The sequence below is a fragment of the Podarcis vaucheri genome (assembly GCF_965113315.1).
Source record: "Podarcis vaucheri genome assembly, chromosome: 8".
Classification (NCBI taxonomy): domain Eukaryota; kingdom Metazoa; phylum Chordata; class Lepidosauria; order Squamata; family Lacertidae; genus Podarcis; species Podarcis vaucheri.
In genome coordinates this window covers 84015945-84036851 of record NC_138766.1, presented here as the reverse complement: position 1 = coordinate 84036851, position 20907 = coordinate 84015945, and the positions used below count along the sequence as shown (strand labels likewise).

Genomic DNA, 20907 nt, shown 5'->3' with positions numbered 1-20907 from the left:
AGGAAGAAACGGGCAGATGTGCACCCCCTTCCTTTGTTGGATTCCAGTTCTCCCATTCTTCTGCAACACCTAATATTTTCTACCCCATTGAATACCATTGCATCTGGCTTCCAGTAATTTGATTGCCTCTCCAACTTGATGGATGATAACATCCTTAATTCTGATAGCTGCGACGCATTTTCCCTCCCCCTCCATAAAGTTCAGGGAGCAGACTCTGATATTAATGACACAGCCTCATGCTTTGTATGCAAGAGGTCCAAAATTCAATCCCCAACATCTCTATGTAAAGTAAAGTAAAGTAAATGTAAAGTATTGCACTTGGTAAATGTAAAGTATTGCACTTGGGCAAAAAAAATGAGAGGCACAAATACAAGATGGGTGACACCTGGCTTGAGAGCAGTACATGTGAAAAGGATCTAGGAGTCTTGGTTGAGCACAAACTTGACATGAGCCAACAGTGTGATGCGGCAGCTAAAAAAGCCAATGTAATTCTGGGTTGCATCAATAGGAGTATAGCATCTAGATCAAGGGAAGTAATAGTGCCACTGTATTCTGCTCTGGTCAGACCTCACCTGGAGTACTGTGTCCAGTTCTGGGCACCACAATTCAAGAAGGACACTGACAAACTGGAACGTGTCCAGAGGAGGGCAACCAAAATGGTCAAAGGCCTGGAAACGATGCCTTATGAGGAACGGCTAAGGGAACTGGGCATGTTTAGCCTGGAGAAGAGGAGGTTAAGGGGTGATATGATAGCCATGTTCAAATATATAAAAGGATGTCACATAGAGGAGGGAGAAAGGTTGTTTTCTGCTGCTCCGGAGAAGCGGACACGGGGCAATGGATCCAAACTACAAGAAAGAAGATTCCACCTAAACATTAGGAAGAACTTCCTGACAGTAAGAGCTGTTCGACAGTGGAATTTGCTGCCAAGGAGTGTGGTGGAGTCTCCTACTTTGGAGGTCTTTAAGCAGAGGCTTGACAACCACATGTCAGGAGTGCTCTGATGGTGTTTCCTGCTTGGCAGGGGGTTGGACTCGATGGCCCTTGTGGTCTCTTCCAACTCTATGATTCTATGATTCTAACCTCAAGGACTCCAGGTAGGAATATTGAGAAAGACTTACCTGAGACCTTGGTGAAACACGGAAAGCAAGAAGTGTGCTCTGAACAAGCTATCACAGTGTGCTCTGATCTATAGGAAGCTGGCTTGTATTGAGTCAGACCGCTGATCCACATAGCTCAAAATAGTCCACATTGACTGGTAGCAGATCTCCAGGGTTTCAGACAGAGTCCTTTCCCAGTCCTACCTGGAGATGCTGGGGGACTGAACTTGTGCATGCAAAGCAGATGGCCTACCATTGAACTACATCCCTTCCCATTGGTACCTGCCGATGACCAACATCCAGGCACAATCAATACATGAAGGGAGGCGGGAGTTGCGCTGGATGACCTCATCCCTGAGCGCCACACGTTCATCAGATCTTCTGTGCAGAGCCTCCATGGATGATGGTTGCCTTCGTGAGATTATCGCCCAATGAAATCACCGTGTTACATACAAAAGCTGGCGAGAATGTGCAGAAGCTAAATCCTACACCACACGACCGAAGATGATGGAAACACAGCCCAGACAACGTCAGTGCTAGACCACAGAAGTACAAGGGTTCTTTGAAATAGTGATAGCCAGACCCACTCAGATCCACTCCAGTATTAATCCAGTGATCCAGCCTCTGAACTGGGCATGAAGCAGACGGAGGCCTGTTGTTATTGTTGTTATATAAATTTCTATACCACTCTTCATCTGTGGATGACAGGGCGGTTTACAATATTAAAATGCAAAAATACATAACAAACTCCCTCCCACATATACAGTTTAAAAGGCCGGAGACTGGGGGGTTTTTGGTCACAATTTTTTTATTGATTTTCATACAATTTAACAAATTCAACTCAGTTTCCATGCAATATTCCCTTGGCATCCTTATCCTTACTTCCAGGATGCTTCTGTTCAAATCCTTTTATCTGCTGCCTTAAATGTAATACAGTGGTACATCGGGTTACAGACGCTTCAGGTTACAGACACTTCAGGTTACAGACACTTCAGGTTACAGACACTTCAGGTTACAGACTCCACTAACCCAGAAATAGTACCTCGGCTTAAAAACTTTGCTTCAGGATGAGAACAGAAATCACACGGCGGCAACAGCAGGAGGCCCCATTGGCTAAAGTGGTACCTCAGCTTAAGAACAGTTTCAGGTTAAAAATGGACCTCCAGAACGAATTAAGTTCTTAACCCAAGGTAAAGGTAAAGGGACCCCTGACCATTAGGTCCAGTCGTGCCCCACTCTGGGGTTGCGGCGCTCATCTCACTTTATTGGCCAAGGGAGCCGGCGTACAGCTTCCGGGTCATGTGGCCAGCATGACTAAGCCACTTCTGGCGAACCAGAGCAGCACACGGAAACGCTGTTTACCTTCCCACCAGAGCGGTACCTATTTATCTACTTGCACTTTGATGTGCTTTCGAACTGTTAGGTGGGCAGGAGCAGGGACCGAGCAATGGGAGCTCACCCCATCGGCAAGTCCTAGGCTCTATGGTTTAACCCACAGCGCCACCCGCGTCCCAAGGTACCACTGTACTTATTTCTAGAACATGTGTCCTACATTAGATTCCTTTATCGTTCTCATTCCTTTGCTTATATTTCCAGCCCTGCCTGCGGTTTCATTTGACTATAATATTTCCTCAGAGAATCCTCAGAGATTGTTTAATTAGTCAGAGGCCTGGGAGAAGAGGGATACTTTTGACTGGTGCCTAACGATTTGATGTTGCAGAATCCAAGGGACTCAGTTGCAGCACTGGTATAGTCCTCCTTGTCACCTCCCACCTTCACCTTAGGAGAATAGTAAGAGCCCTGTTGCATTTAGTCCAGTATCCTATTCCTAAAGTGGCGAACCAGAAGCCCAGAAGGAGCAGAACCTGAGAGCAACACACTCTCCCTCATTACCAAACTTAAAACCATGGAGAGACCTGGTCTGAACAAAGACATTGGATTCTTATCTCATTATACATGACTAAGCCATTTCTCACCTTCTCACCCCTTGCTTTTTCCTGTAAGACCTATTACAGTCGTTAAGAGTCGTCAACAGGCTCATCTCAGCTATCTGCCAATCTCCCATTCCCACCACCCTTCTGAGTAATACCCCTCCCCACCTTCTCACTATATAGAAGGGTCTGGCAACTTCTGTTTCAGTGTATCTGAAGAAGTGTGCATGCACACGAAAGCTCATACCAAGAACTAACTTAGTTGGTCTTTAAGGTGCTACTGGAAGGAGTTTTTTTATTTTGACTATGGCAGACCAACACGGCTACCTATCTGTAACTGGAACACTCTCCCTCCTTCTGCTTCCTGGCCACTGGCATTCCTAGGCATATCACCTCTGGTTTGGGAGGTAGGCCAGAGCCATCATGGAGAGTAGCAGTTGATAGCCACGTCTTTCAATAGTTTGTCTAACCCCCCTTTAAAGCCACCCAATTGGGTGGGCATCACAACATCTTGCTGGAGCAAATTCCAGGGCAGAAATCTGTGCTGTGTGACGTCCTCTTTCCCTCTGCAAAGCTGGACAAAATTGACGCGTGAGTCACCAGCGAAGGACTCCAGGGAACATGAGATCCCAGATGGCTTGGGGCTCATCCAAAATAGAAACAGGGAGTGGGGTGGATATGGAAACGTCCCCCTAATTTAAGAATTTGATGCATCTCTTGTTAATTATGATTTATATAGTGCAATCTGAGTACAAGGGGCCAGGCTCCTGCCCTTGAGTAGTTTACCATCTAATACAGTGGTACCTTGGGTTAAGAACTTAATTCGTTCTGGAGGTCCGTTCTTAACCTGAAACTGTTCTCAACCTGAGGTACCACTTTAGCTAATGGGGCCTCCCGCTGCCGCTGTGTGATTTCTGTTCTCATCCTGAAGCAAAGTTCTTAACCCGAGGTACTGTTTCTGAGTTAGTGGAGTCTGTAACTTGAAGCGTCTGTAACCCGAGGTACCACTGTATTTGACACAGGAAGCAAGAAAGGGAAGGATAGTGTAAACAGAGAAGTGATGGGTCAGTTGCACATGCTTAGGTTTAGTTAGAGTCTGAGGTAGGGCATGAAAATGACCGTATCGTTACAAACTTGGGAGAGCCAGCCTGGATAATATCATTGGGTCCCTTCTAGTCCTGTGTTTCTCTTTATCCATGGTGGGATGACGATGATATTCATGTCCACACCATAAAAGCAGTGTATAGCTGCTTTGCAGGACATCTTTAGTAGAAATGTCTAAAGAGTAAAACCCTACACCATGGGTCTGGGGGCTGGATCTGGCCCAATCGTCTTCTAAATCTGGCTGGCAGACAGTCCGAGAATCAGTGTGTTTTTACATGAGTAGAATGTGTCCTTTTGTTTAAAATGCATCTCTGGGTTATTTGTGGGGCATAGGAATTCGTTCATTTTTATTTTCAAAATATAGTCCGGCCCCCCACAAGGTCTGAGGGACAGGGGACCAGCCCCCTGCTAAAAAAGTTTGCTGACCCCTGCCCTACACCAATCTGAAGTGGAGTTCCTAAGATGGTGCCTTGTACGCCTCCTTCCGGCAACTCCTGCAGATGAGCTGGTGCCGAACGTATTGCTCTGCTTTCCTTTGGACTGCATCAGCGAGAACAAGGGAGAGTCTTGTCATCTGGGCAGCCCAGGACCTCCATCCACACTGCCCAGGCCTGCGCCCCAGAGAGGTCACTTTGCTGCTGCTAATGCAACAGTTTGACTTCACCCCTGAAGGTGCACTCCATTGTCTCTCAAGACAGATGGATGCCAACAATAAGTGATGGTGCTCTCTGGAAAATGGTGGGGTTCTTCCTGGGACGAAGAGCAATAGGCTAAAGCAGAGAGTTGGGGGTGTGAGCTGGGCTGATGCTGGAAACTAAACACAGAGTCATGTCTGCTCTGTGCTGGATCCCAAGCTGTGGCTTGGGGGCTTCTTTATAAACTATAAATGGAGAAGCAAGATTTGTTGGGGTGTTAATGCTGTGAGCCCCTCCATCCTATGCTCAGATTGTGGGAAATGGAAAGGGACCCCTGACCATTAGGTCCAGCCGTGGACGACTCTGGGGTTGCGGCGCTCATAACGCTTTAGTGGTTGAGGGAGCCGGTGTACAGCTTCCGGGTCATGTGGCCAGCATGACTAAGCCGCTTCTGGCGAACCAGAGCAGTGCACGGAAACGCCGTTTACCTTCCCGCCGGAGCGGTACCTATTTATCTACTTGCACTTTGATGTGCTTTCGAACTGCTAGGTGGGGAGGAGCTGGACCGAACAACGGGAGCTCACCCCTTCACAGGGATTTGAACTGCTGACCTTCTGATCGGCAAGTCCTAGGCTCTGTGGTTTAACCCACAGCGCCACCCGTGTGCCTTGTATAATTGAAACCATGTATCTTAAAGACACCACAGTCCCTGATAACCTTCATTCCAAGAAAGCCAAAACCTGGGTTAAGTGCAGGCACCCCTGGAGTTTCCAAGCACTCAGAGTCTGGGATAGCACACAATGGTCATGGAAGACGTCATGGAAAGGTGGAATTGAGGAGGGATCTGAATTATGTTAAGACCAGTATCCTGGGATGCAGTTCCAAGCATACGAGGCAGGAAGGGAGAAAGGAAGGATAGGTTTGGACAGTGGAAGGTGGCTGAACTCAAGGAATTAAGATCACAGGCATTGATATAGGTGGGCGGGTAATAATAATAATAATAATAATAATAATAATAATAATAATATATTTATACCCCACCCATCTGGCTGGGTTTCCCCAAAGGCAGCAGCTCTGCTGTCTGCTTGTTCTACCCTGCTATCTAGGTGTGTGTAGATAGCATAATAATAAAATAAATACAATTGCCAAAAATAGCGCACAACCAGAGTGGCTATAATTTTCAGAATAGCTTTAAGAATTTGTTTCTTTATGCATGGTGAAAAAATATCTTTGCAGTCTGCTGTAGACTAGCATTTTTCTCCAGTAAAAGTAATTTGGGAGCAACCACAAGGATGTGTGTAGATTTATCTGTCTGCAGTCTACAACTGGTTGCTGGGATGCCCTGTTCTGTGGTCAGCGCTTGGGTGCGACAGCCCTTTCAAACCTTCCCAAACCGCTTCTGATTCAATATTAGGAAAGGCTGAGGTTTTTGCGTGTGGTTGGTGGAGCATTAGTCAGCTGGGATTACGTTTGCATCTTGCTGAAGAAATGTTACCTTGTGTTCTTTTATCACCAAAACTGATAATAAGATCATCGTTTTGGCATCGATGCTGCCATTTGTTATTTGGATATGGTGGGGGGGGAGATAAGGAAAAATTAATAATTGGCTGACTACATGCAGAAAAACCTACGTTCTGCTCTGATGCACTACCCGCCATCTGGCAGCCATGAGATGTTGCTGGCAATGTATGGGCCATCCATCTAGTTTGGGAGCCACAGTTCTTGATAGCTTTCTTTTCCCATTTCCAATCCATCCTTTGGGCCATAACATACATTTATTTGACACTGATATTGGTTATATACATGAGTGCAATAGGAGAGTCCCAGAAATTATGGTTTATTACCCGATTGCCTGATTTGCTCCCATGCATGTTTACTCAGAAGCAAGAACTCAAGGAAGAAGCCCTAAGTCTACTAGCAGAGCATAGGTTTCGCTTGCATGGAAAAGATTCTGTGGCCAAACCTCAGCTCCTTCAGAACAGCAGAGTTGGATGGGACCCCAATGATCATCTAGTTTCTAGTCCAACCCTCTGCAATGAAGGAATATGCAATTGCCACATGCCTGGATCGAACCTGCAACCTTGGCATCATCTGCACCACACTCTAACCAACTGAGCTATCCAGTCAGCTGAAGGACTTCAAGTAGAAGGGTCAGAGCACTGCCAGTCCATATAAAGCCCAGAGGTAGCCAATGTGGTACCCACTAGATGTGTCTGGATTGCATTGCCCATTATCCCCGACCATTGGGCTGCTGGCCAGGGCTTGTGGGTTTGTAGTTCAGCAACATCTGCAGGGCACATTGGCTACCCCAGGAAAATAATAATATTGCTGGCCCGGATGGGCCATTAGTCTGAATCAGGTTTTTTTCTTTCAGTGGGCTCAGTTGGAATGTCCCCCAAGTAAATGTGCACAGGGTTGCATCATGCTGTGAATAGACCACAAAGGGCAGTCAATGGATTATACACCTCAGTCTAAGAACATGTTTTTGGGCTTTTGTGTATGATTACATTCTAGCTCAAATGGTTAGAGCGTGGTGCTGGTAATGCCATGGTCACAGGTTCGATTCTCCTATGGACAGCTGCACATCCCTGCATTTCAGGGGGTTGGACTAGATGATCCTCAGGGTCCCTTCCAACTTCACAGTTCTATCATAACAGGTTCACATCCTGGCATCTCACAAAAATGAGGGGAGGGCACTCTGCGTGTCCCTTTGCAAATTCAGAAGAGGGCGCTCTGCATGTGCTTTGGGGCACTCTTTGCAAATTCAGAAGAGGACCCCTACGTGTGTTTTAGGGACACTTTCTTGCAAATCCTCCTCCTATAACCGAGCCCTGGGAAAACAGGCGTCATCACAGACCGTTCTGAAAATCGTACGGATGAACGCGGCTCCTTTCGGGATCCAGAAGCTGCAGCTGTGGAATTTTTGGGAGCGTTGGGACCAAGGCAAGGGAAGAAGGTGATCGCGCAGGTGTGCGTCTGTGTGTGACGCCAGCACCCCTCCCTCTCGCAGCCTCCCCGCACCTCCTCCCAGCCCGAAAGCCGCGGGGAGTCCCGGCAACCCCCTAGCCTGGCCTCCTCCTCCTCCCGTCTCTTACCAGAGCCAAGCCTGGAACGGAAAGAGAGCGCCACGAAAACAGGCAGCTTGGCGGCGCGAACGCCGCTACTGCCTCTACCGGATCCCTCGCGCCTGGCTCTGGGGGATTCACACCCACCCACCTCTCCCTTTATTTTATATTTTTGCACCCATCGGCAATCGCGATCATAAAAGGTGGCGGGTGGAGAGCGCGCGCCAGCCTCCTTTCTCGCCGCCGCTCCGTGCGCAATTACGCGCCGGTCGCTCGCCAAACTGGGCAGGAGGAAGAGGAGGAGGAGGAGGAGAAAGAAGAGAAGGAGGAGCCGGCTGAGGCGCTGCTGCGATTTGCTGGCTTCCCATCTCTACAATGGACCACGCCCTACGGTGAGGTTGGGCAGGGCTGGGCGGAGAGAGAGAGAGGAGAGAGAAAACTCGCTCCCTGGCTGGCATCGGAAGCTGGAGCGCGCGAGGAGGGTCGGGGGGCTGCGCCGGGGCTCTCATGCGTCGGGCTGGGAAATAAACCCTGCGATGAGCTGCTCGCCCCTGCCCGGCTGGACCAGGTGTTGTTGCCGCTGCCAGCTTCCTCTCTCTTCCTCCTTCTCCTCCTCCTCCTATTCCTCCGGAGAATCCTCGCCGCTGATGCCTCCTCGGTGCCCACGGAGCTGATGCCCATCTCCCCTGGGGAGGCGATGACCTGACGGAGGATGTGATTCCCTCGCCCTTCCTTTCCTTCCTTCTCCAGCTCTCCCCCCTCTCTCTCCTCCCTTGCCCTGCCCTGCTGGGGAGGGGGGAGCCCTCGCCTCTCCCTCCCCCCCAGAAAATCGGAGGGTGGGCGCAGACCATGGCCTTTGGCTCCCCGCGGCTGCTGTTCCTGCGCACCCCTTGCTCACCTGTGAGGACCAGGGCAGAAGAAGAAGGAGGAGGAGGAGAGGAAGATGGGACTAAAATCCAGGAAGGCAGCGGCGGCGGCGGCGGCAGCAGCAGGAGCATCGCCGCCGCTACCACCTCCAGGGGCTGATGGTGGCGGTGGCGGCGGCGGCCACGTCGGGGACGAGAAGAAAGTGGGGCTGGCCGCTGGGGACCTGGAGCAGGGCGCTCTGGCTCTGGGCGCCGGGGCGGACAAAGATGGGACCCTCCTGCTGGAAGGGGCGGGCAAGGAAGACGGCGGCAAGAGGTCCGCGCAAGGGATTGGGCTGCTGGCCAAGACGCCGCTGAGCCGACCCGTCAAGAGGAACAACGTGAAATACAGGCGGATGCAAACTTTGATCTACGACGCCCTGGAGAGGCCGAGGGGCTGGGCGCTGCTCTATCACGCCTTCGTGTGAGTCGCTGCTGGCACCCCATGACACCTGGGCGCGCGGTTGATGGATTGTTTGCGCGATGGGCCAGGATAAAATGTTCGGGGGGTGGGTGGGTTTGGATGGGACCAGGGGTGGGGAATCATGTCCATATGGGTTGGCATTCCTCAGTGGGATGGATATTAGGAAGGGGGGTGTCATTTGGTGGGCCGATGCCACGATGCCAACAACAGCAATGTTTCAGGTTGGGTTCTAGCAAGCTGCAGACACAGATCCTGGAACGGAGAGCGCGTTTCCCACGTTATGGGGCAGCACACGCGGGTTTGCTGCTGCAAAGGGATGTGCAGACAACCCAGACGGGAGTTGCGCTTGATCCCGGGCTCCCAGTAAGATGCACGTGTCTGCAAATCCACCTCGGTGGTGTTTTGCGTTTTGTGCTGAATGTAATGTGTGAATCAGCCTTTGGGAAGGCTCGTGGCACGCATGTAACGCTCATGATGCTTCTCGTTCACGTGCCTCTTTTACCCAAAAGGGCTCTTTGCAAGAAACCGTGGTGGTTTGTAAGGGCAGAAAAACACGCTGGTAAATAAATCTGGATTAGTGATTGTGGGCTGTGGGCACAGGAAAAAAAAGCATATGAATTCTGGGTTGTTGGGGAAAACGCGTGATAAGCATTTGCTTTCTGAGGTAGACTGATCGCTATCAATAGCTAGTGTGCGTTTTGATAACGGAGTTAAATTGTGACACTAGGTGATCGGCTGGGTTCTTTTCCTGCAAGGTAAAAGCTTCCACGATGTTGGATGGAATCTCGTTGCAAAGATAGAAAGCATGGCTTTATTTTCTTCCTGTAAAAAAAAAAGGGGGGGTGAGCCCTCGAGAGATGCAACGCCTGAAGATGTGAGGGCTGTGATAACGTAATGTTATCTTGGTCACATGGAAGAGAACATGTTTTCCTGAAAGTCGAAAGCGCTCAAGGTGTTGTGGGGAATTTGCCATAGAAACAGGAATGTTTGATGATCTGGCTGTGGTGCTTTATCATTCTAGTCTAGGCAACAGCCTCATGGAAACTTGTTGTCAACAAAAAGAATTGCAGGCGGTTGTTTGGGTCTCTGTGTGTGTTTCTCCGGGAGCAACACTTGTGCTCTTTTTTTTGGGGGGGCGGCGATATGATGTTCTCTGGGGAGTTTGTAAGAAGGCACGTAGATTGAAAACGGTGCTTCAATGATGCTTCTCCAGATGGGTTGTGAAAAGGTTTATTTGTTTTTTAAAAAATGAGATGCCCCTGAAACGCACCTCTGCGATTAAATATGGAGAGGAATAAGCTTTTTCCTGTTTTTAAGGAAAAGCAAGATCAGTGAGAAATTAAAACAAGGACACAACACTGTTTTAGTGGATCGGACCAAGAGTCCACTTAATACTGGATTTTCTTTTCAGCGCTGGTCAGATGCACCACATCCACAAACTGGGTGTGAAGGTGGTACTGTCTGCACCTGCTGTTTGCAGGTATACTTCCCTTGGGCATGGAGGTTCTCTATTATGAATCGTGGCAAACTGATAACCCACCATGCTTTTATTTAAATATTGAATTAATTGACAGTGATCAATAAGGTTTCTGTGCATTACTAACAACTCAACGTTTTGCAGCGTGGAGAACTTTGCAAGAAACAGACTTATACCAAGGACATGGGTGAAATGGAAGGGTCACACACCAACTGTATTCCACAATATAAAAGCTGGACTATCCCCTAGCAGCCAAATGGCATCTTTAGTGACTGGGGCCACACCCACACCATGGATTTCCCAAGGAACTCTGGGAATTGTAGTTTGTTATGGGTGCTGGAAATCATAGCTCTGGGAGGAGCCAAACTACAGCTCCCAGGATTCTTGGGGAAGGATGTTCTTTGAATGTATGGTGTGGCTTATTGTGCCGTGGGCTTTTGTGAAATAAATATATCCAAAATGCAAAAAGGGCAAATGGAAGGCTGACGACTATGTCTCACTTTTAGTATGGGTACATTTAGTGTGGCTTTCCTGCGTAAAACCAGTAAAATGAATGGTCACAAAGAGTTGGACATGACTAAACGACTAAGCAACAACAACAGCTATGGATCAGTGCAAGGCCTGTGCAGAGAAACCACACGTATTTTTTTAACAGATGTCAGGCCAGTGCAGTGGTTGCAGTGTTGGACTTAAAGCTGAGAAGGTGTGGGTTCGAATCCCGGGTGGGTAACCAAGAATCCTTGTCGATCTTAGACCAGTTGGTATCTCACAGCCAAGTCTGCCTCATAGAATCATAGAATCATAGAGTTGGAAGAGACCACAAGGGCCATTGAGTCCAACCCCCTGCCAAGCAGGAAACACCATCAGAGCACTCCTGACATATGGTTGTCAAGCCTCTGCTTAAAGACCTCCAAAGTAGGAGACTCCACCACACTTCTTTGGCAGCAAATTCCACTGGCGAACAGCTCTTACTGTCAGGGTTGTTGTGAAGATACAAAGGGAAGGAGACTCACTCTTAGGTCCTTGGAGGCATGGTGAGATGATGGTGATGATGATATTAACAGCCACACCATAAAAGCGGTTTATAGCTGTCATGTGGGACATCTCTGGGAGAAGAAACTGCTAAGGAGTAAAACCCTACACAAATAAAAAAAATCAATGTGTGTGTGGGGGGGGGGTTGACAAGAAATTTTCTGCACTGGGTACCACCTGACCTTCCTACGCCTCTGGTTGTGAGGTGATGCGAGGTGATCGTTCATACAGTACTCTGAGGGGCAGCTTGGTTGGTAGAGGATGAGACTCTAAAAAGTGTGGGTTTTAGGTCCACCTTGGGCTAAAGATTCTTGCATTGCAGGGGGAAGGACTTTCCCAAACTTAGATCTCCAGCTGTTTTTGGACTACAGCTCCCATCATCACTAGCTAGAAGGACCAGTGCTCAGGGATAATGGGAATTGTAGTGCAAAAACAACTGGAGACCCAAGTTTGGGAAAGTCTGGACTCCATGATTTTCATGGTCTCTTCCGACTCTACAATTCTGTGATTCTGCTCCAAGCTCTCGTGGCAGAGACTGCATAAAACTGACCCCCAAGGAAGAGCAAGATATATAAATTAGGGCTGGCACGCAATTAAAATCAATCAATCAATCAATCAATCAATCAATCATTTAAATATTGGTTGGTTGGCTGGCTGAATTTGCTTGCCTGTGTATGCGAGTGAAACAAATAGTTTTGAAACAAAAGGCCTATTTTGTTTTTCTATGGTGCTGCAAATGTCGTAGCCAGCATGCCTAAGAAGAGGTCCTGTCTTGAACTTAACCTTCCAACTCTAGAATTCTGTGATCCTATGGGACGTTCCTTGCTGCTTGAGGGAGAAGGGAGATTGCCTCTTTTAAGATGCCCAAGAGTCTGGAAACCAAGCCTTAGGAGGAGCGGTTGAGGGAGTTGGGTGTCTTTATTCTGGAGAAGAGAAGACTTGAGAGCAAAGGCTCTCATGGAAGATGGAGAGAGCTTGTTTTCTGCTGCTGCTCTGGAGGGTAGGACCTGAACCAATGGATTCAAATTACAAGGAAGGAGATTCGCACTGAAACTTTCTGATGGCGAGAGCTGTTTAGCAGTGGAAGATATGGTGGACTCTCCATCGTTGGAGGTCTTTAGCCAGAGTTTGGGTGGTCATCTGTCAGGGATTCCTTAGCTGTGATTCCTTGATTTCCAGGGGGTTGGACCTGGACAGTGGAAGATATGGTGGACTCTCCATCGTTGGAGGTCTTTAGCCAGAGGTTGGGTGATCATCTGTTAGGGATCCCTTAGCTATGATTCCTTGATTTCCAGGGGGTTGGACCTAGACAGTGGAAGATATGGTGGACTCTCCATCGTTGGAGGTCTTTAGCCAGAGTTTGGGTGGTCATCTGTCAGGGATTCCTTAGCTGTGATTCCTTGATTTCCAGGGGGTTGGACCTAGACAGTGGAAGATATGTTGGACTCTCCATCGTTGGAGGTCTTTAGCCAGAGTTTGGGTGGTCATCTGTCAGGGATCCCTTAGCTGTGATTCCTTGATTTCCAGGGGGTTGGACCTGGACAGTGGAAGATATGGTGGACTCTCCATCGTTGGAGGTCTTTAGCCAGAGTTTGGGTGGTCATCTGTCAGGGATTCCTTAGCTGTGATTCCTTGATTTCCAGGGGGTTGGACCAGATGACCCAGTTCTTCAATTCTGTGATTCAAAGGTGCTACAATTCAAGGTGGTCGTACTAGTGTGCCAAGACTCCGGTAGCCACATAGCTGACTCCACCAGGACCAACCATCTTGGGCCATATGATCAGAAGGGCAGCCCTGTTTGTGGTGCTGTTTGGTTGGGCGTCATCGTCATTTTTTTATTTGTATACCGTTTTTCTATCTTACAATACTCAAGGCAGTTTACAAGCTGAAGAAACAAAAAATGTACACCTTATAAGGATCTAATGCAATACAAAAATGTCATAATAAAACAAAACTTTAAAATAAGCAACCTACGTCAAAAAGTAACATTCAGCAATTAGAGTACGTAGTATAAAATAATATCCACATATAAAAGTTAAACAGAAATCCACTCAACAGTTACAATAAATAATTTCTAATCTATAATCAATAAAACAACGGCAAGCCACAGTACATAAAACAATAATATACAAATTGAGAAGCAGAGACTAGAGGGTGGAGCAAGGCAGGTGGAAGGAGGCCTTGCTTGATGGAGTCTCTCTCCTCATTGACGCATAGCAGGGCCTCCTCGGTGGTGTCTACCTGTTTGTGAAATGCCCTCCCTGTTGAGGTGTGTCAGTCTCCTCATTATTAACATTTGGGAGGGATCTAAAAAAAACCCATTTCTCTTCGCCCAGGCTTTTGGTGGCTGAAAGAGGCCGTTTCTGGTAATCTTGAAATTATTAGCCATGAGGATATGTGACTGTTGTTAAATATTCTTGATTTTTTTTGCAGTAGTTTTGTTCTTTGCCACCATTCAGTTGGGATAAAAAAGTTATAAAAACTAATAGGGTGGTGCTTCACATCTGCAGTTTTTGAGTGCTTACAGTCTACAGAAAGTTCGGCTGCCTGATTAATCAGCGTCTTTCGTTAGTTGATGAAAAGTTTTTAAAAATAGATTCATGCAACCAATGAGTAGCCTTGGATATAAAGAAACCCCTTGCAGTTCTGTCTTGCATGTAGGACCCACTATGCCATCCCTTTTCCCCAGGAATACTTAGTGTGTTATAGTTTGCTAATACTTGCTTCATACTCACCACGGCTAAAATTCTCTTGCCATTTGTCTATGTCTCAGCTTGAATATTTATTACTGAAGGCAATGATGTACTTCCTTATTTTGGCAACACTTCGTGGCTGGGGATACACAAGTTTTATGTTTAATGGAATCTTTTAAAACCTGTTTTACGTAAATGCTTTTTAATCTTCAACGTGTTCTGTGAGCTGTAGCTCAGAGTAAACCCACTGGAATTAATGGGCATGGCTTCTGTTGATTTTAGCGGGTCTGCTCTCAGTTGGACTTAGTTTTGCATATATGATAGATATAGATAGATAGATAGATAGATAGATAGATAGATAGATGATAGATAGTATTCCTTTTATGTTTTATATTGCACACTTGTGGACAGTAGTGCCAGGTGGTGGAAAAGAATCATTTGAAATATTAAAAAGAGTAGAAGAAAATGTTAAGAATTGCATTGCTAGATCAGTCCATCTAGCCATAGGACTGTATAATGGATGGAGTTCTAAGAGACCCCAAGAAGTCATCTAGACCAACCCCATGATTAATGCAGGATCCACAATGCAAGATGCTCTGCTTAAATACCTCCAGCAGCAGAGCCCTGCCCCTTTCTGAGGCTGTTTCTGTGCCTCTGTCCAACCGTTCTTCGGAGAGTTCTGCTAATGTTTAGCCCAGACCTCATTACGCGCAGTTTCCACCCATTGCTTCTCTAGCTTTGCCTTCTGGAGCAACAGAGTCTTGGTGTTTCTAAGAGCCAGATGCCTTCAAAGCAGGGCATGAAATCAACAGCCCTCCCAGTTAGACCTCAGAGGCTGCGTGGCTCAGTGGTAGAGCATACGATTTGCATTCGGAAGGTCCCAGGTTCAGTTCCTGGCATCCCCTGGTAGAAGAAGAAGAGTTTGGATTTGATATCCCACTTTATCACTACCCAAAGGAGTCTCAAAGCGGCTAACATTCTCCTTTCCCTTCCTCCCCCACAACAAGCACTCTGTGAGGTGAGTGAGGCTGAGAGACTTCAGAGGAGTGTGACTGACCCAAGGTCACCCAGCAGCTGCAAGTGGAGGAGCGGAGACGCGAACCTGGCTCCCCAGATTACAAGTCCACCGCTCTTAACCACTACACCACACTGGTAGGGATGCGAGAGACCCATGCCTGTAATCCCAGAGAGCTGCTGCTATTCGGTGGAAGCAGTACTGCGCTAAATTGTCCAATGATCTGACTGGATAAAGCAGCTTCCTTCTACTCAGAGTCACAGTGCACCTCGGGTTAAGTACTTAATTTGTTCCGGAGGTCCGTACTTAACCTGAAACTGTTCTTAACCTGAAGCACCACTTTAGCTAATGGGGCCTCCTGCTGCTGCCGCGCTGCCACCACGTGATTTCTGTTCTCATCCTGAAGCAAAGTTCTTAACCTGAAGCACTATTTCTGGGTTAGCGGAGTCTGTAACCTGAAGCGTCTGTAACCTGAGGTACCACTGTACATTGCCTCTGAACATGGGTTGTCCTGCTTAACAGCAGCTCACAGTGGAGAGCTGGTGTGGCTTGTTGGCTAAGAGACTGAGCTGTGAGTCAGGGAGCTCCCAGTTCGAATCCTACCCCTGCTACAAACTCACTAAGTAGCTTTAGGCAAGGTGCTTGCCTTCTTGCCCCAGTTTCTCCATCTGCACTATGTGAAGGAGCAGTAAGACTGACTTGCCATATAGGCTTGTTCTAATATCATCGATTCATCGAGTTGGAAGGGACCCTGAGGATCATCTAGTCCAACCCCTTGAAAGGCAGGAATATGCAGCTGTCCCATACAGGGATCGAACCTGCAACCTTGGCATTAGCACCATGCTCTAACCAACTGAGCTATCCAGACTGTAGGGATCACGAGCAGATAATGTATGTGAAACCCTTTGAATGCTTAAAAGCGCTGGGCAAACATTGCAGATTATTAATTGCCATCAGCAGGTGCATCTTCCTTGAATTTTGTCTAATCCACTTTAATAATAGTAATAATAACAATAATAATGATAATAAATTTTATTTATACCCCACCCTCCCTGGCCAGAGCTGGGTTCAGGGCGGCTAACACCAATAAAATCACAGTAAAAACATAATAGGGGGGAAAGGGGGGGAAAACCAATTTAAAATACAGGTTAAAAAGCAATTTAAAATGCAGCCTCATTTTAAAATAGCCGATAAATCAAGACCATAAGGGGAGGGAAACATAAGGGTCAGACCGAGTCCAAACCAAAGGCCAGGCGGAACAGCTCTGTCTTGCAGGCCCTACGGAAAGATGTCAAGTCCCGCAGCGCCCTAGTCTCTTGTGACAGAGCGTTCCACCGTGTCGGGGCCAGTGCTGAAAAGGCCCTGGATTTAAAAGCCTGGGTGGCCATCACCAAATCTTGCGACCATGAATCCCAAACATTGCAGTGCATGCAGGAAGACTTTTCTGTCTTCCACTCCAAAAATGGTGGGGAGGGAGAGAGACAGATGTGGAAGAGCGATAGCTCAGCAGATGAGCATCTGATTTGCAGGCAGAAGGTTTCGGGTTCAAGTAGGACTGGGAACACCCCTTATCTGAGACCCTGGCAAGCTAGTTGGACTAGTGGATCTGACTTGCTATAAGGCAGCTTCCTAAGTTTCTAGGAAAGCCAGCAGATTTGGGACATGCTCTTCATTACCTTAATATCCCTTACTTTCCTGGAAACCTCAGAGCAGCGTATATGCAACTCCAGTGGTCTCCGCAAAGGAGCTTTTGCTGTGCCCAAAGCATGTGACTGAGCCCTTTCCATTCTGCTGAGATACTCCCACTTGCTCTGAAAACCTTTTAATGACATGCCGGGGTCAATGTATTATTAATGGTAGAATTAAGGGTTCTGATGTTGCTCTCCTGCAATTTTTTCTTCTCCTTTATACAGTTTAGGCTATGGAAGGTGGCGGGGAAACATAAAAAGCATCTTGCTCAAAACAGTCAGAGATTTCAAATTTTTCACCCAGTCATATTTTATTAAGTTTCAACATTTCAAATATGTACAGTCAAAACACATTTTCACCCCCCTTTTATTTTTGTTGACATCTCACCTTCTTTCTCATGGAATTCTTATTTCTTCCCTTCCTACCTCAGCCTATCTATCAAATCACAACCACAATATTATAATCCATCGCTTCTTTTGCTCATAGCTCAGATTCTGCTCCCAAGTTCATCATACTGTAACATTCCTTTAAATAGTCCGAAAAGGGCATCCATTCTTCCACAAAACACTCATTGTTAGATTTGCTTAATTTTGCTGTTAATTTTTGACAGTTTCGCATAGTCCATTACCTTATTTATCTGTTCTTCTTTGGTGGGAACTTCTTGCTTCCATTTCCACAAAGGTTAGAGATTTCAAATGGCCTGTATGCAACCAGACAATAACTGAGTACAGTGGTACCTCGGGTTAAGAACTTAATTCGTTCCGGAGGTCCGTTCTTAAGCTGAAACTGTTCTTAACCTGAAGCACCACTTTAGCTAATGGGGCCTCCTGCTGCTGCCGCGCCGCTGGAGCCTGATTTCTGTTCTCATCCTGAAGCAAAGTTCTTAACCTGAAGCACTATTTCTGGGTTAGCGGAGTCTGTAACCTGAAGGGTATGTAACCTGAAGCGTATGTAACCCGAGGTGCCACTGTATAACAATCCAGTATAAAACAAATCCGAACACCAAGGGAAATATTTCTAAGCGACATTTTGCTTTCCCCAGTCGGCAACCTGGCATCCAGAGATCTCCACGTGGTTGCAAATGGACCCAAGTCAGACGCAAATTGCGCCTGACTCCTGGCTAATTTCTAACACTGGTCCTGAGCAGGGATGCATCTGCCCACAAGCCATTCCTGCGCACAGGTGGGCGCGATAGTTATTGGTACAGGGTTATTGGCAGCTTCCTGCTCTCCCCATCTGAAATGATGTTCATATTCCACAGTGCTTTTGGAGGCATGCCTCCTTTTCGCTCTTCTGTTTTATACTCGGAGATAACACATCACTTTGGCATCTTGTCATAACAAGCCAGCGGTGGGTTAACCAGGGGTGTGTTGCAACTGGCTGTTTCTCTTGATCTGGCCTCAAAAAGGAGGAAAGCAGGATCTCTGCTGCTTGAGGTCGAAAGGATCAGGCACTCGGATGGGAGAAGGAAAAGGAACCGGCCTGTAGAAGCCAAAGCGGAATGAATAAAAATGAGAGCCGGTTTTGAACGGCAAAGGTGAGTCATCCATGCAACAGACAATTAAGAGACGTGGTTGTTTCTCCATTTCTCGTCTTCCCAGCCAGCCCTGACGCCTTTGGAAAAGGCAAATGTATCTCTATCTTTTCTGCAGTTCCGTTGCACAAGTGCAGAACATGACACGAGATTTGCCGCCCTGAAAAAATCTGCTTCCAGGTTGTTGTTGTTTTGAAAATCAAGGTCTATCAAGGTCTCTGAAGATGAGTTTGAAAGCATATGGAAACTGCCTGGCAAAATCCGAGAGATGCTGTTGAGGTGGATTCCCTGTGGGCTTCTGTGCTAACCTGGTGCCTTGCTGCAACCCTGGTGGAACTCTGCCCATGCTTCCATCCTGGTCTCCGCTTTGCCCTGCGCATTGTTGCTGCATTAGCAAAGGCCCTTTCTGCTTGGTTTATTTAGTTTGGTTTTAATTATTGATGCTAATACTTCATGTTGCGCTAATAAATATTCGGCAGTGTGCTGTGTAAGAGTAATGAAGCCTCAGCAATTTGGGATCGCAACCACAAACTTTCTGCTATTAAATCTTTGCTGCGAGTTGGCGCAGTAGCCAGAGTATCCCCCTTCTCTCTGTGTGTGGTTGTTTATGTGTGTGTGTGTGTGTGTTAGAGAGAAACCATGTATTCAGAAAGCTGGATATGACATCTGCAGGGATAACACAATCTAGGACCCCAGTGTGTGCTTGTGTGTAAGCTGTGTGGGTTCCTGAGGCCTTGCTGTTTTCTGCAGGAAAGATACTCACCTGCTGCCCAACATTTTGCAAATGATAACAACAACAACAACAACAACAACAACAACAACAATAATAATAATTTTATTTATACCTTGCCCTCCCCGGCCAGAGCTGGGCTCAGGGCGGCTAACACCAGTAAAATTACAGTAAAATCATAATAGGAAAAAAACCCACCAATTTAAAATACAGGTTAAAATGCAATTTAAAATGCAGCCTCATTTTAAAAGTAGCCCATAGGTCAAAACCATAAGGGGAGGGAAACATAAGGGGCAGACTGAGTCCAAACCAAAGGCCAGGCGGAACAGCTCTGTCTTGCAGGCCCTGAGGAAAGATGTCAAGTCCCGCAGGGCCCTAGTCTCTTGTGACACAGCGTTCTACCAGGTCGGGGCCAGTACTGAAAAGGCCCTGGCCCTAGTTGAGACCAATCTAACCACCTTGTGACTTGGGACCTCGAAAATATTGTCATTTGTGGACCTTAAGGTCCTCTGCAGGGCATACCAAGAGAGGCAGTGCCATAGGTACTTGGGTCCTAGGAGGAAACCTTGCAATACTCCTGTTCTCATATCAAAGGCTGCCCTACCTTATTATCTTCGAGTAATTTGGGCGAGGGCTGTAGGTCAGTGGTGGAGCTTTGGAGGCAGAAAGTCGCAGGTTCAATACTTGGTACCTTCAAGAAGGCCTGGGAATGTCTGCTGTGTGAAAATTTAAAGAGCCACTGCCATATTGTGTAGACAATATGGAGCTAAATGAGCTCATGGCCTGACTCTGGGCTCACGCACATTTCTGCTTCTCCTGGGCCTAGAATGCCTGGATCCAAGTGATTTTCTGCTTGTCCCATGTTTCTAGGTGTGGGTCTGAGCAGGTCTGCCTTTGTCCTGCCATTTGCCACTGGGAAGCCCCCTCTTTAGCACTCCATTGGAACAAACAGCGTTCCGTGGAAAAGTCAATTGCTGATTCAGTGCCAAACCATGGGTTTTCCTGGGGAAATCAGCAGAGTAAATAGAGTTGTGGCTAAGTCCAGGGTGCATGGCAGGTTTTTTTGTTTTCCTGCTACTGTGTCTCTTGTATGCCACATTAATTTACCCTGCAACTGCCTGTCTTCTGGTCAATTTAAAAGCCAGGAGGGACACTGTTTCCTCTTGCTTAAATATACGTTTGGAAAAAATAAAGTGTTTACTAGTGCATTATAAAGTGTTTACTAGTGCACTATTACAGTTTGGAGGGACGCGGGTGGTGCTGTGGGTTAAACCACAGAGCCTAGGACTTGCCGATCAGAAGGTTGGTGGTTCGAATCCCCGCAATGGGGTGAGCTCCCATTGCTCGGTCCCAGCTCCTGCCAACCTAGCAGTTCGAAAGCACGTCAAAGTGCAAGTAGATAAATAGGTACCACTCCGGTGGGAAGGTAAACGGCGTTTCCATGCGCAGCTCTGGTTCATCAGAAGTGGCTTAGTCATGCTGGCCACATGACCCGGAAGCTGTATGCCGGCTCCCTTGGCCAATAAAGCGAGATGAGCGCCGCAACCCCAGAGTCGTCCGCGACTGGACCTAA

The 20907-nt window shown here is 47.4% G+C and overlaps 1 protein-coding gene across 1 annotated transcript in view; it reads left to right on the top strand.

The window, feature by feature from the left end:
* Positions 1–7940: 7940 nt before the first annotated feature.
* KCNQ3 (potassium voltage-gated channel subfamily Q member 3) overlaps positions 7941–20907 on the top strand; it is a 161400-nt gene continuing 148433 nt past the window's right edge. The window contains exon 1 of the mRNA XM_082236029.1: positions 7941–9164. Within this exon, the coding sequence (XP_082092155.1) occupies positions 8779–9164 (386 nt within the window). The 5' untranslated portion in view covers positions 7941–8778. The remainder of the gene's footprint in view (positions 9165–20907) is intronic.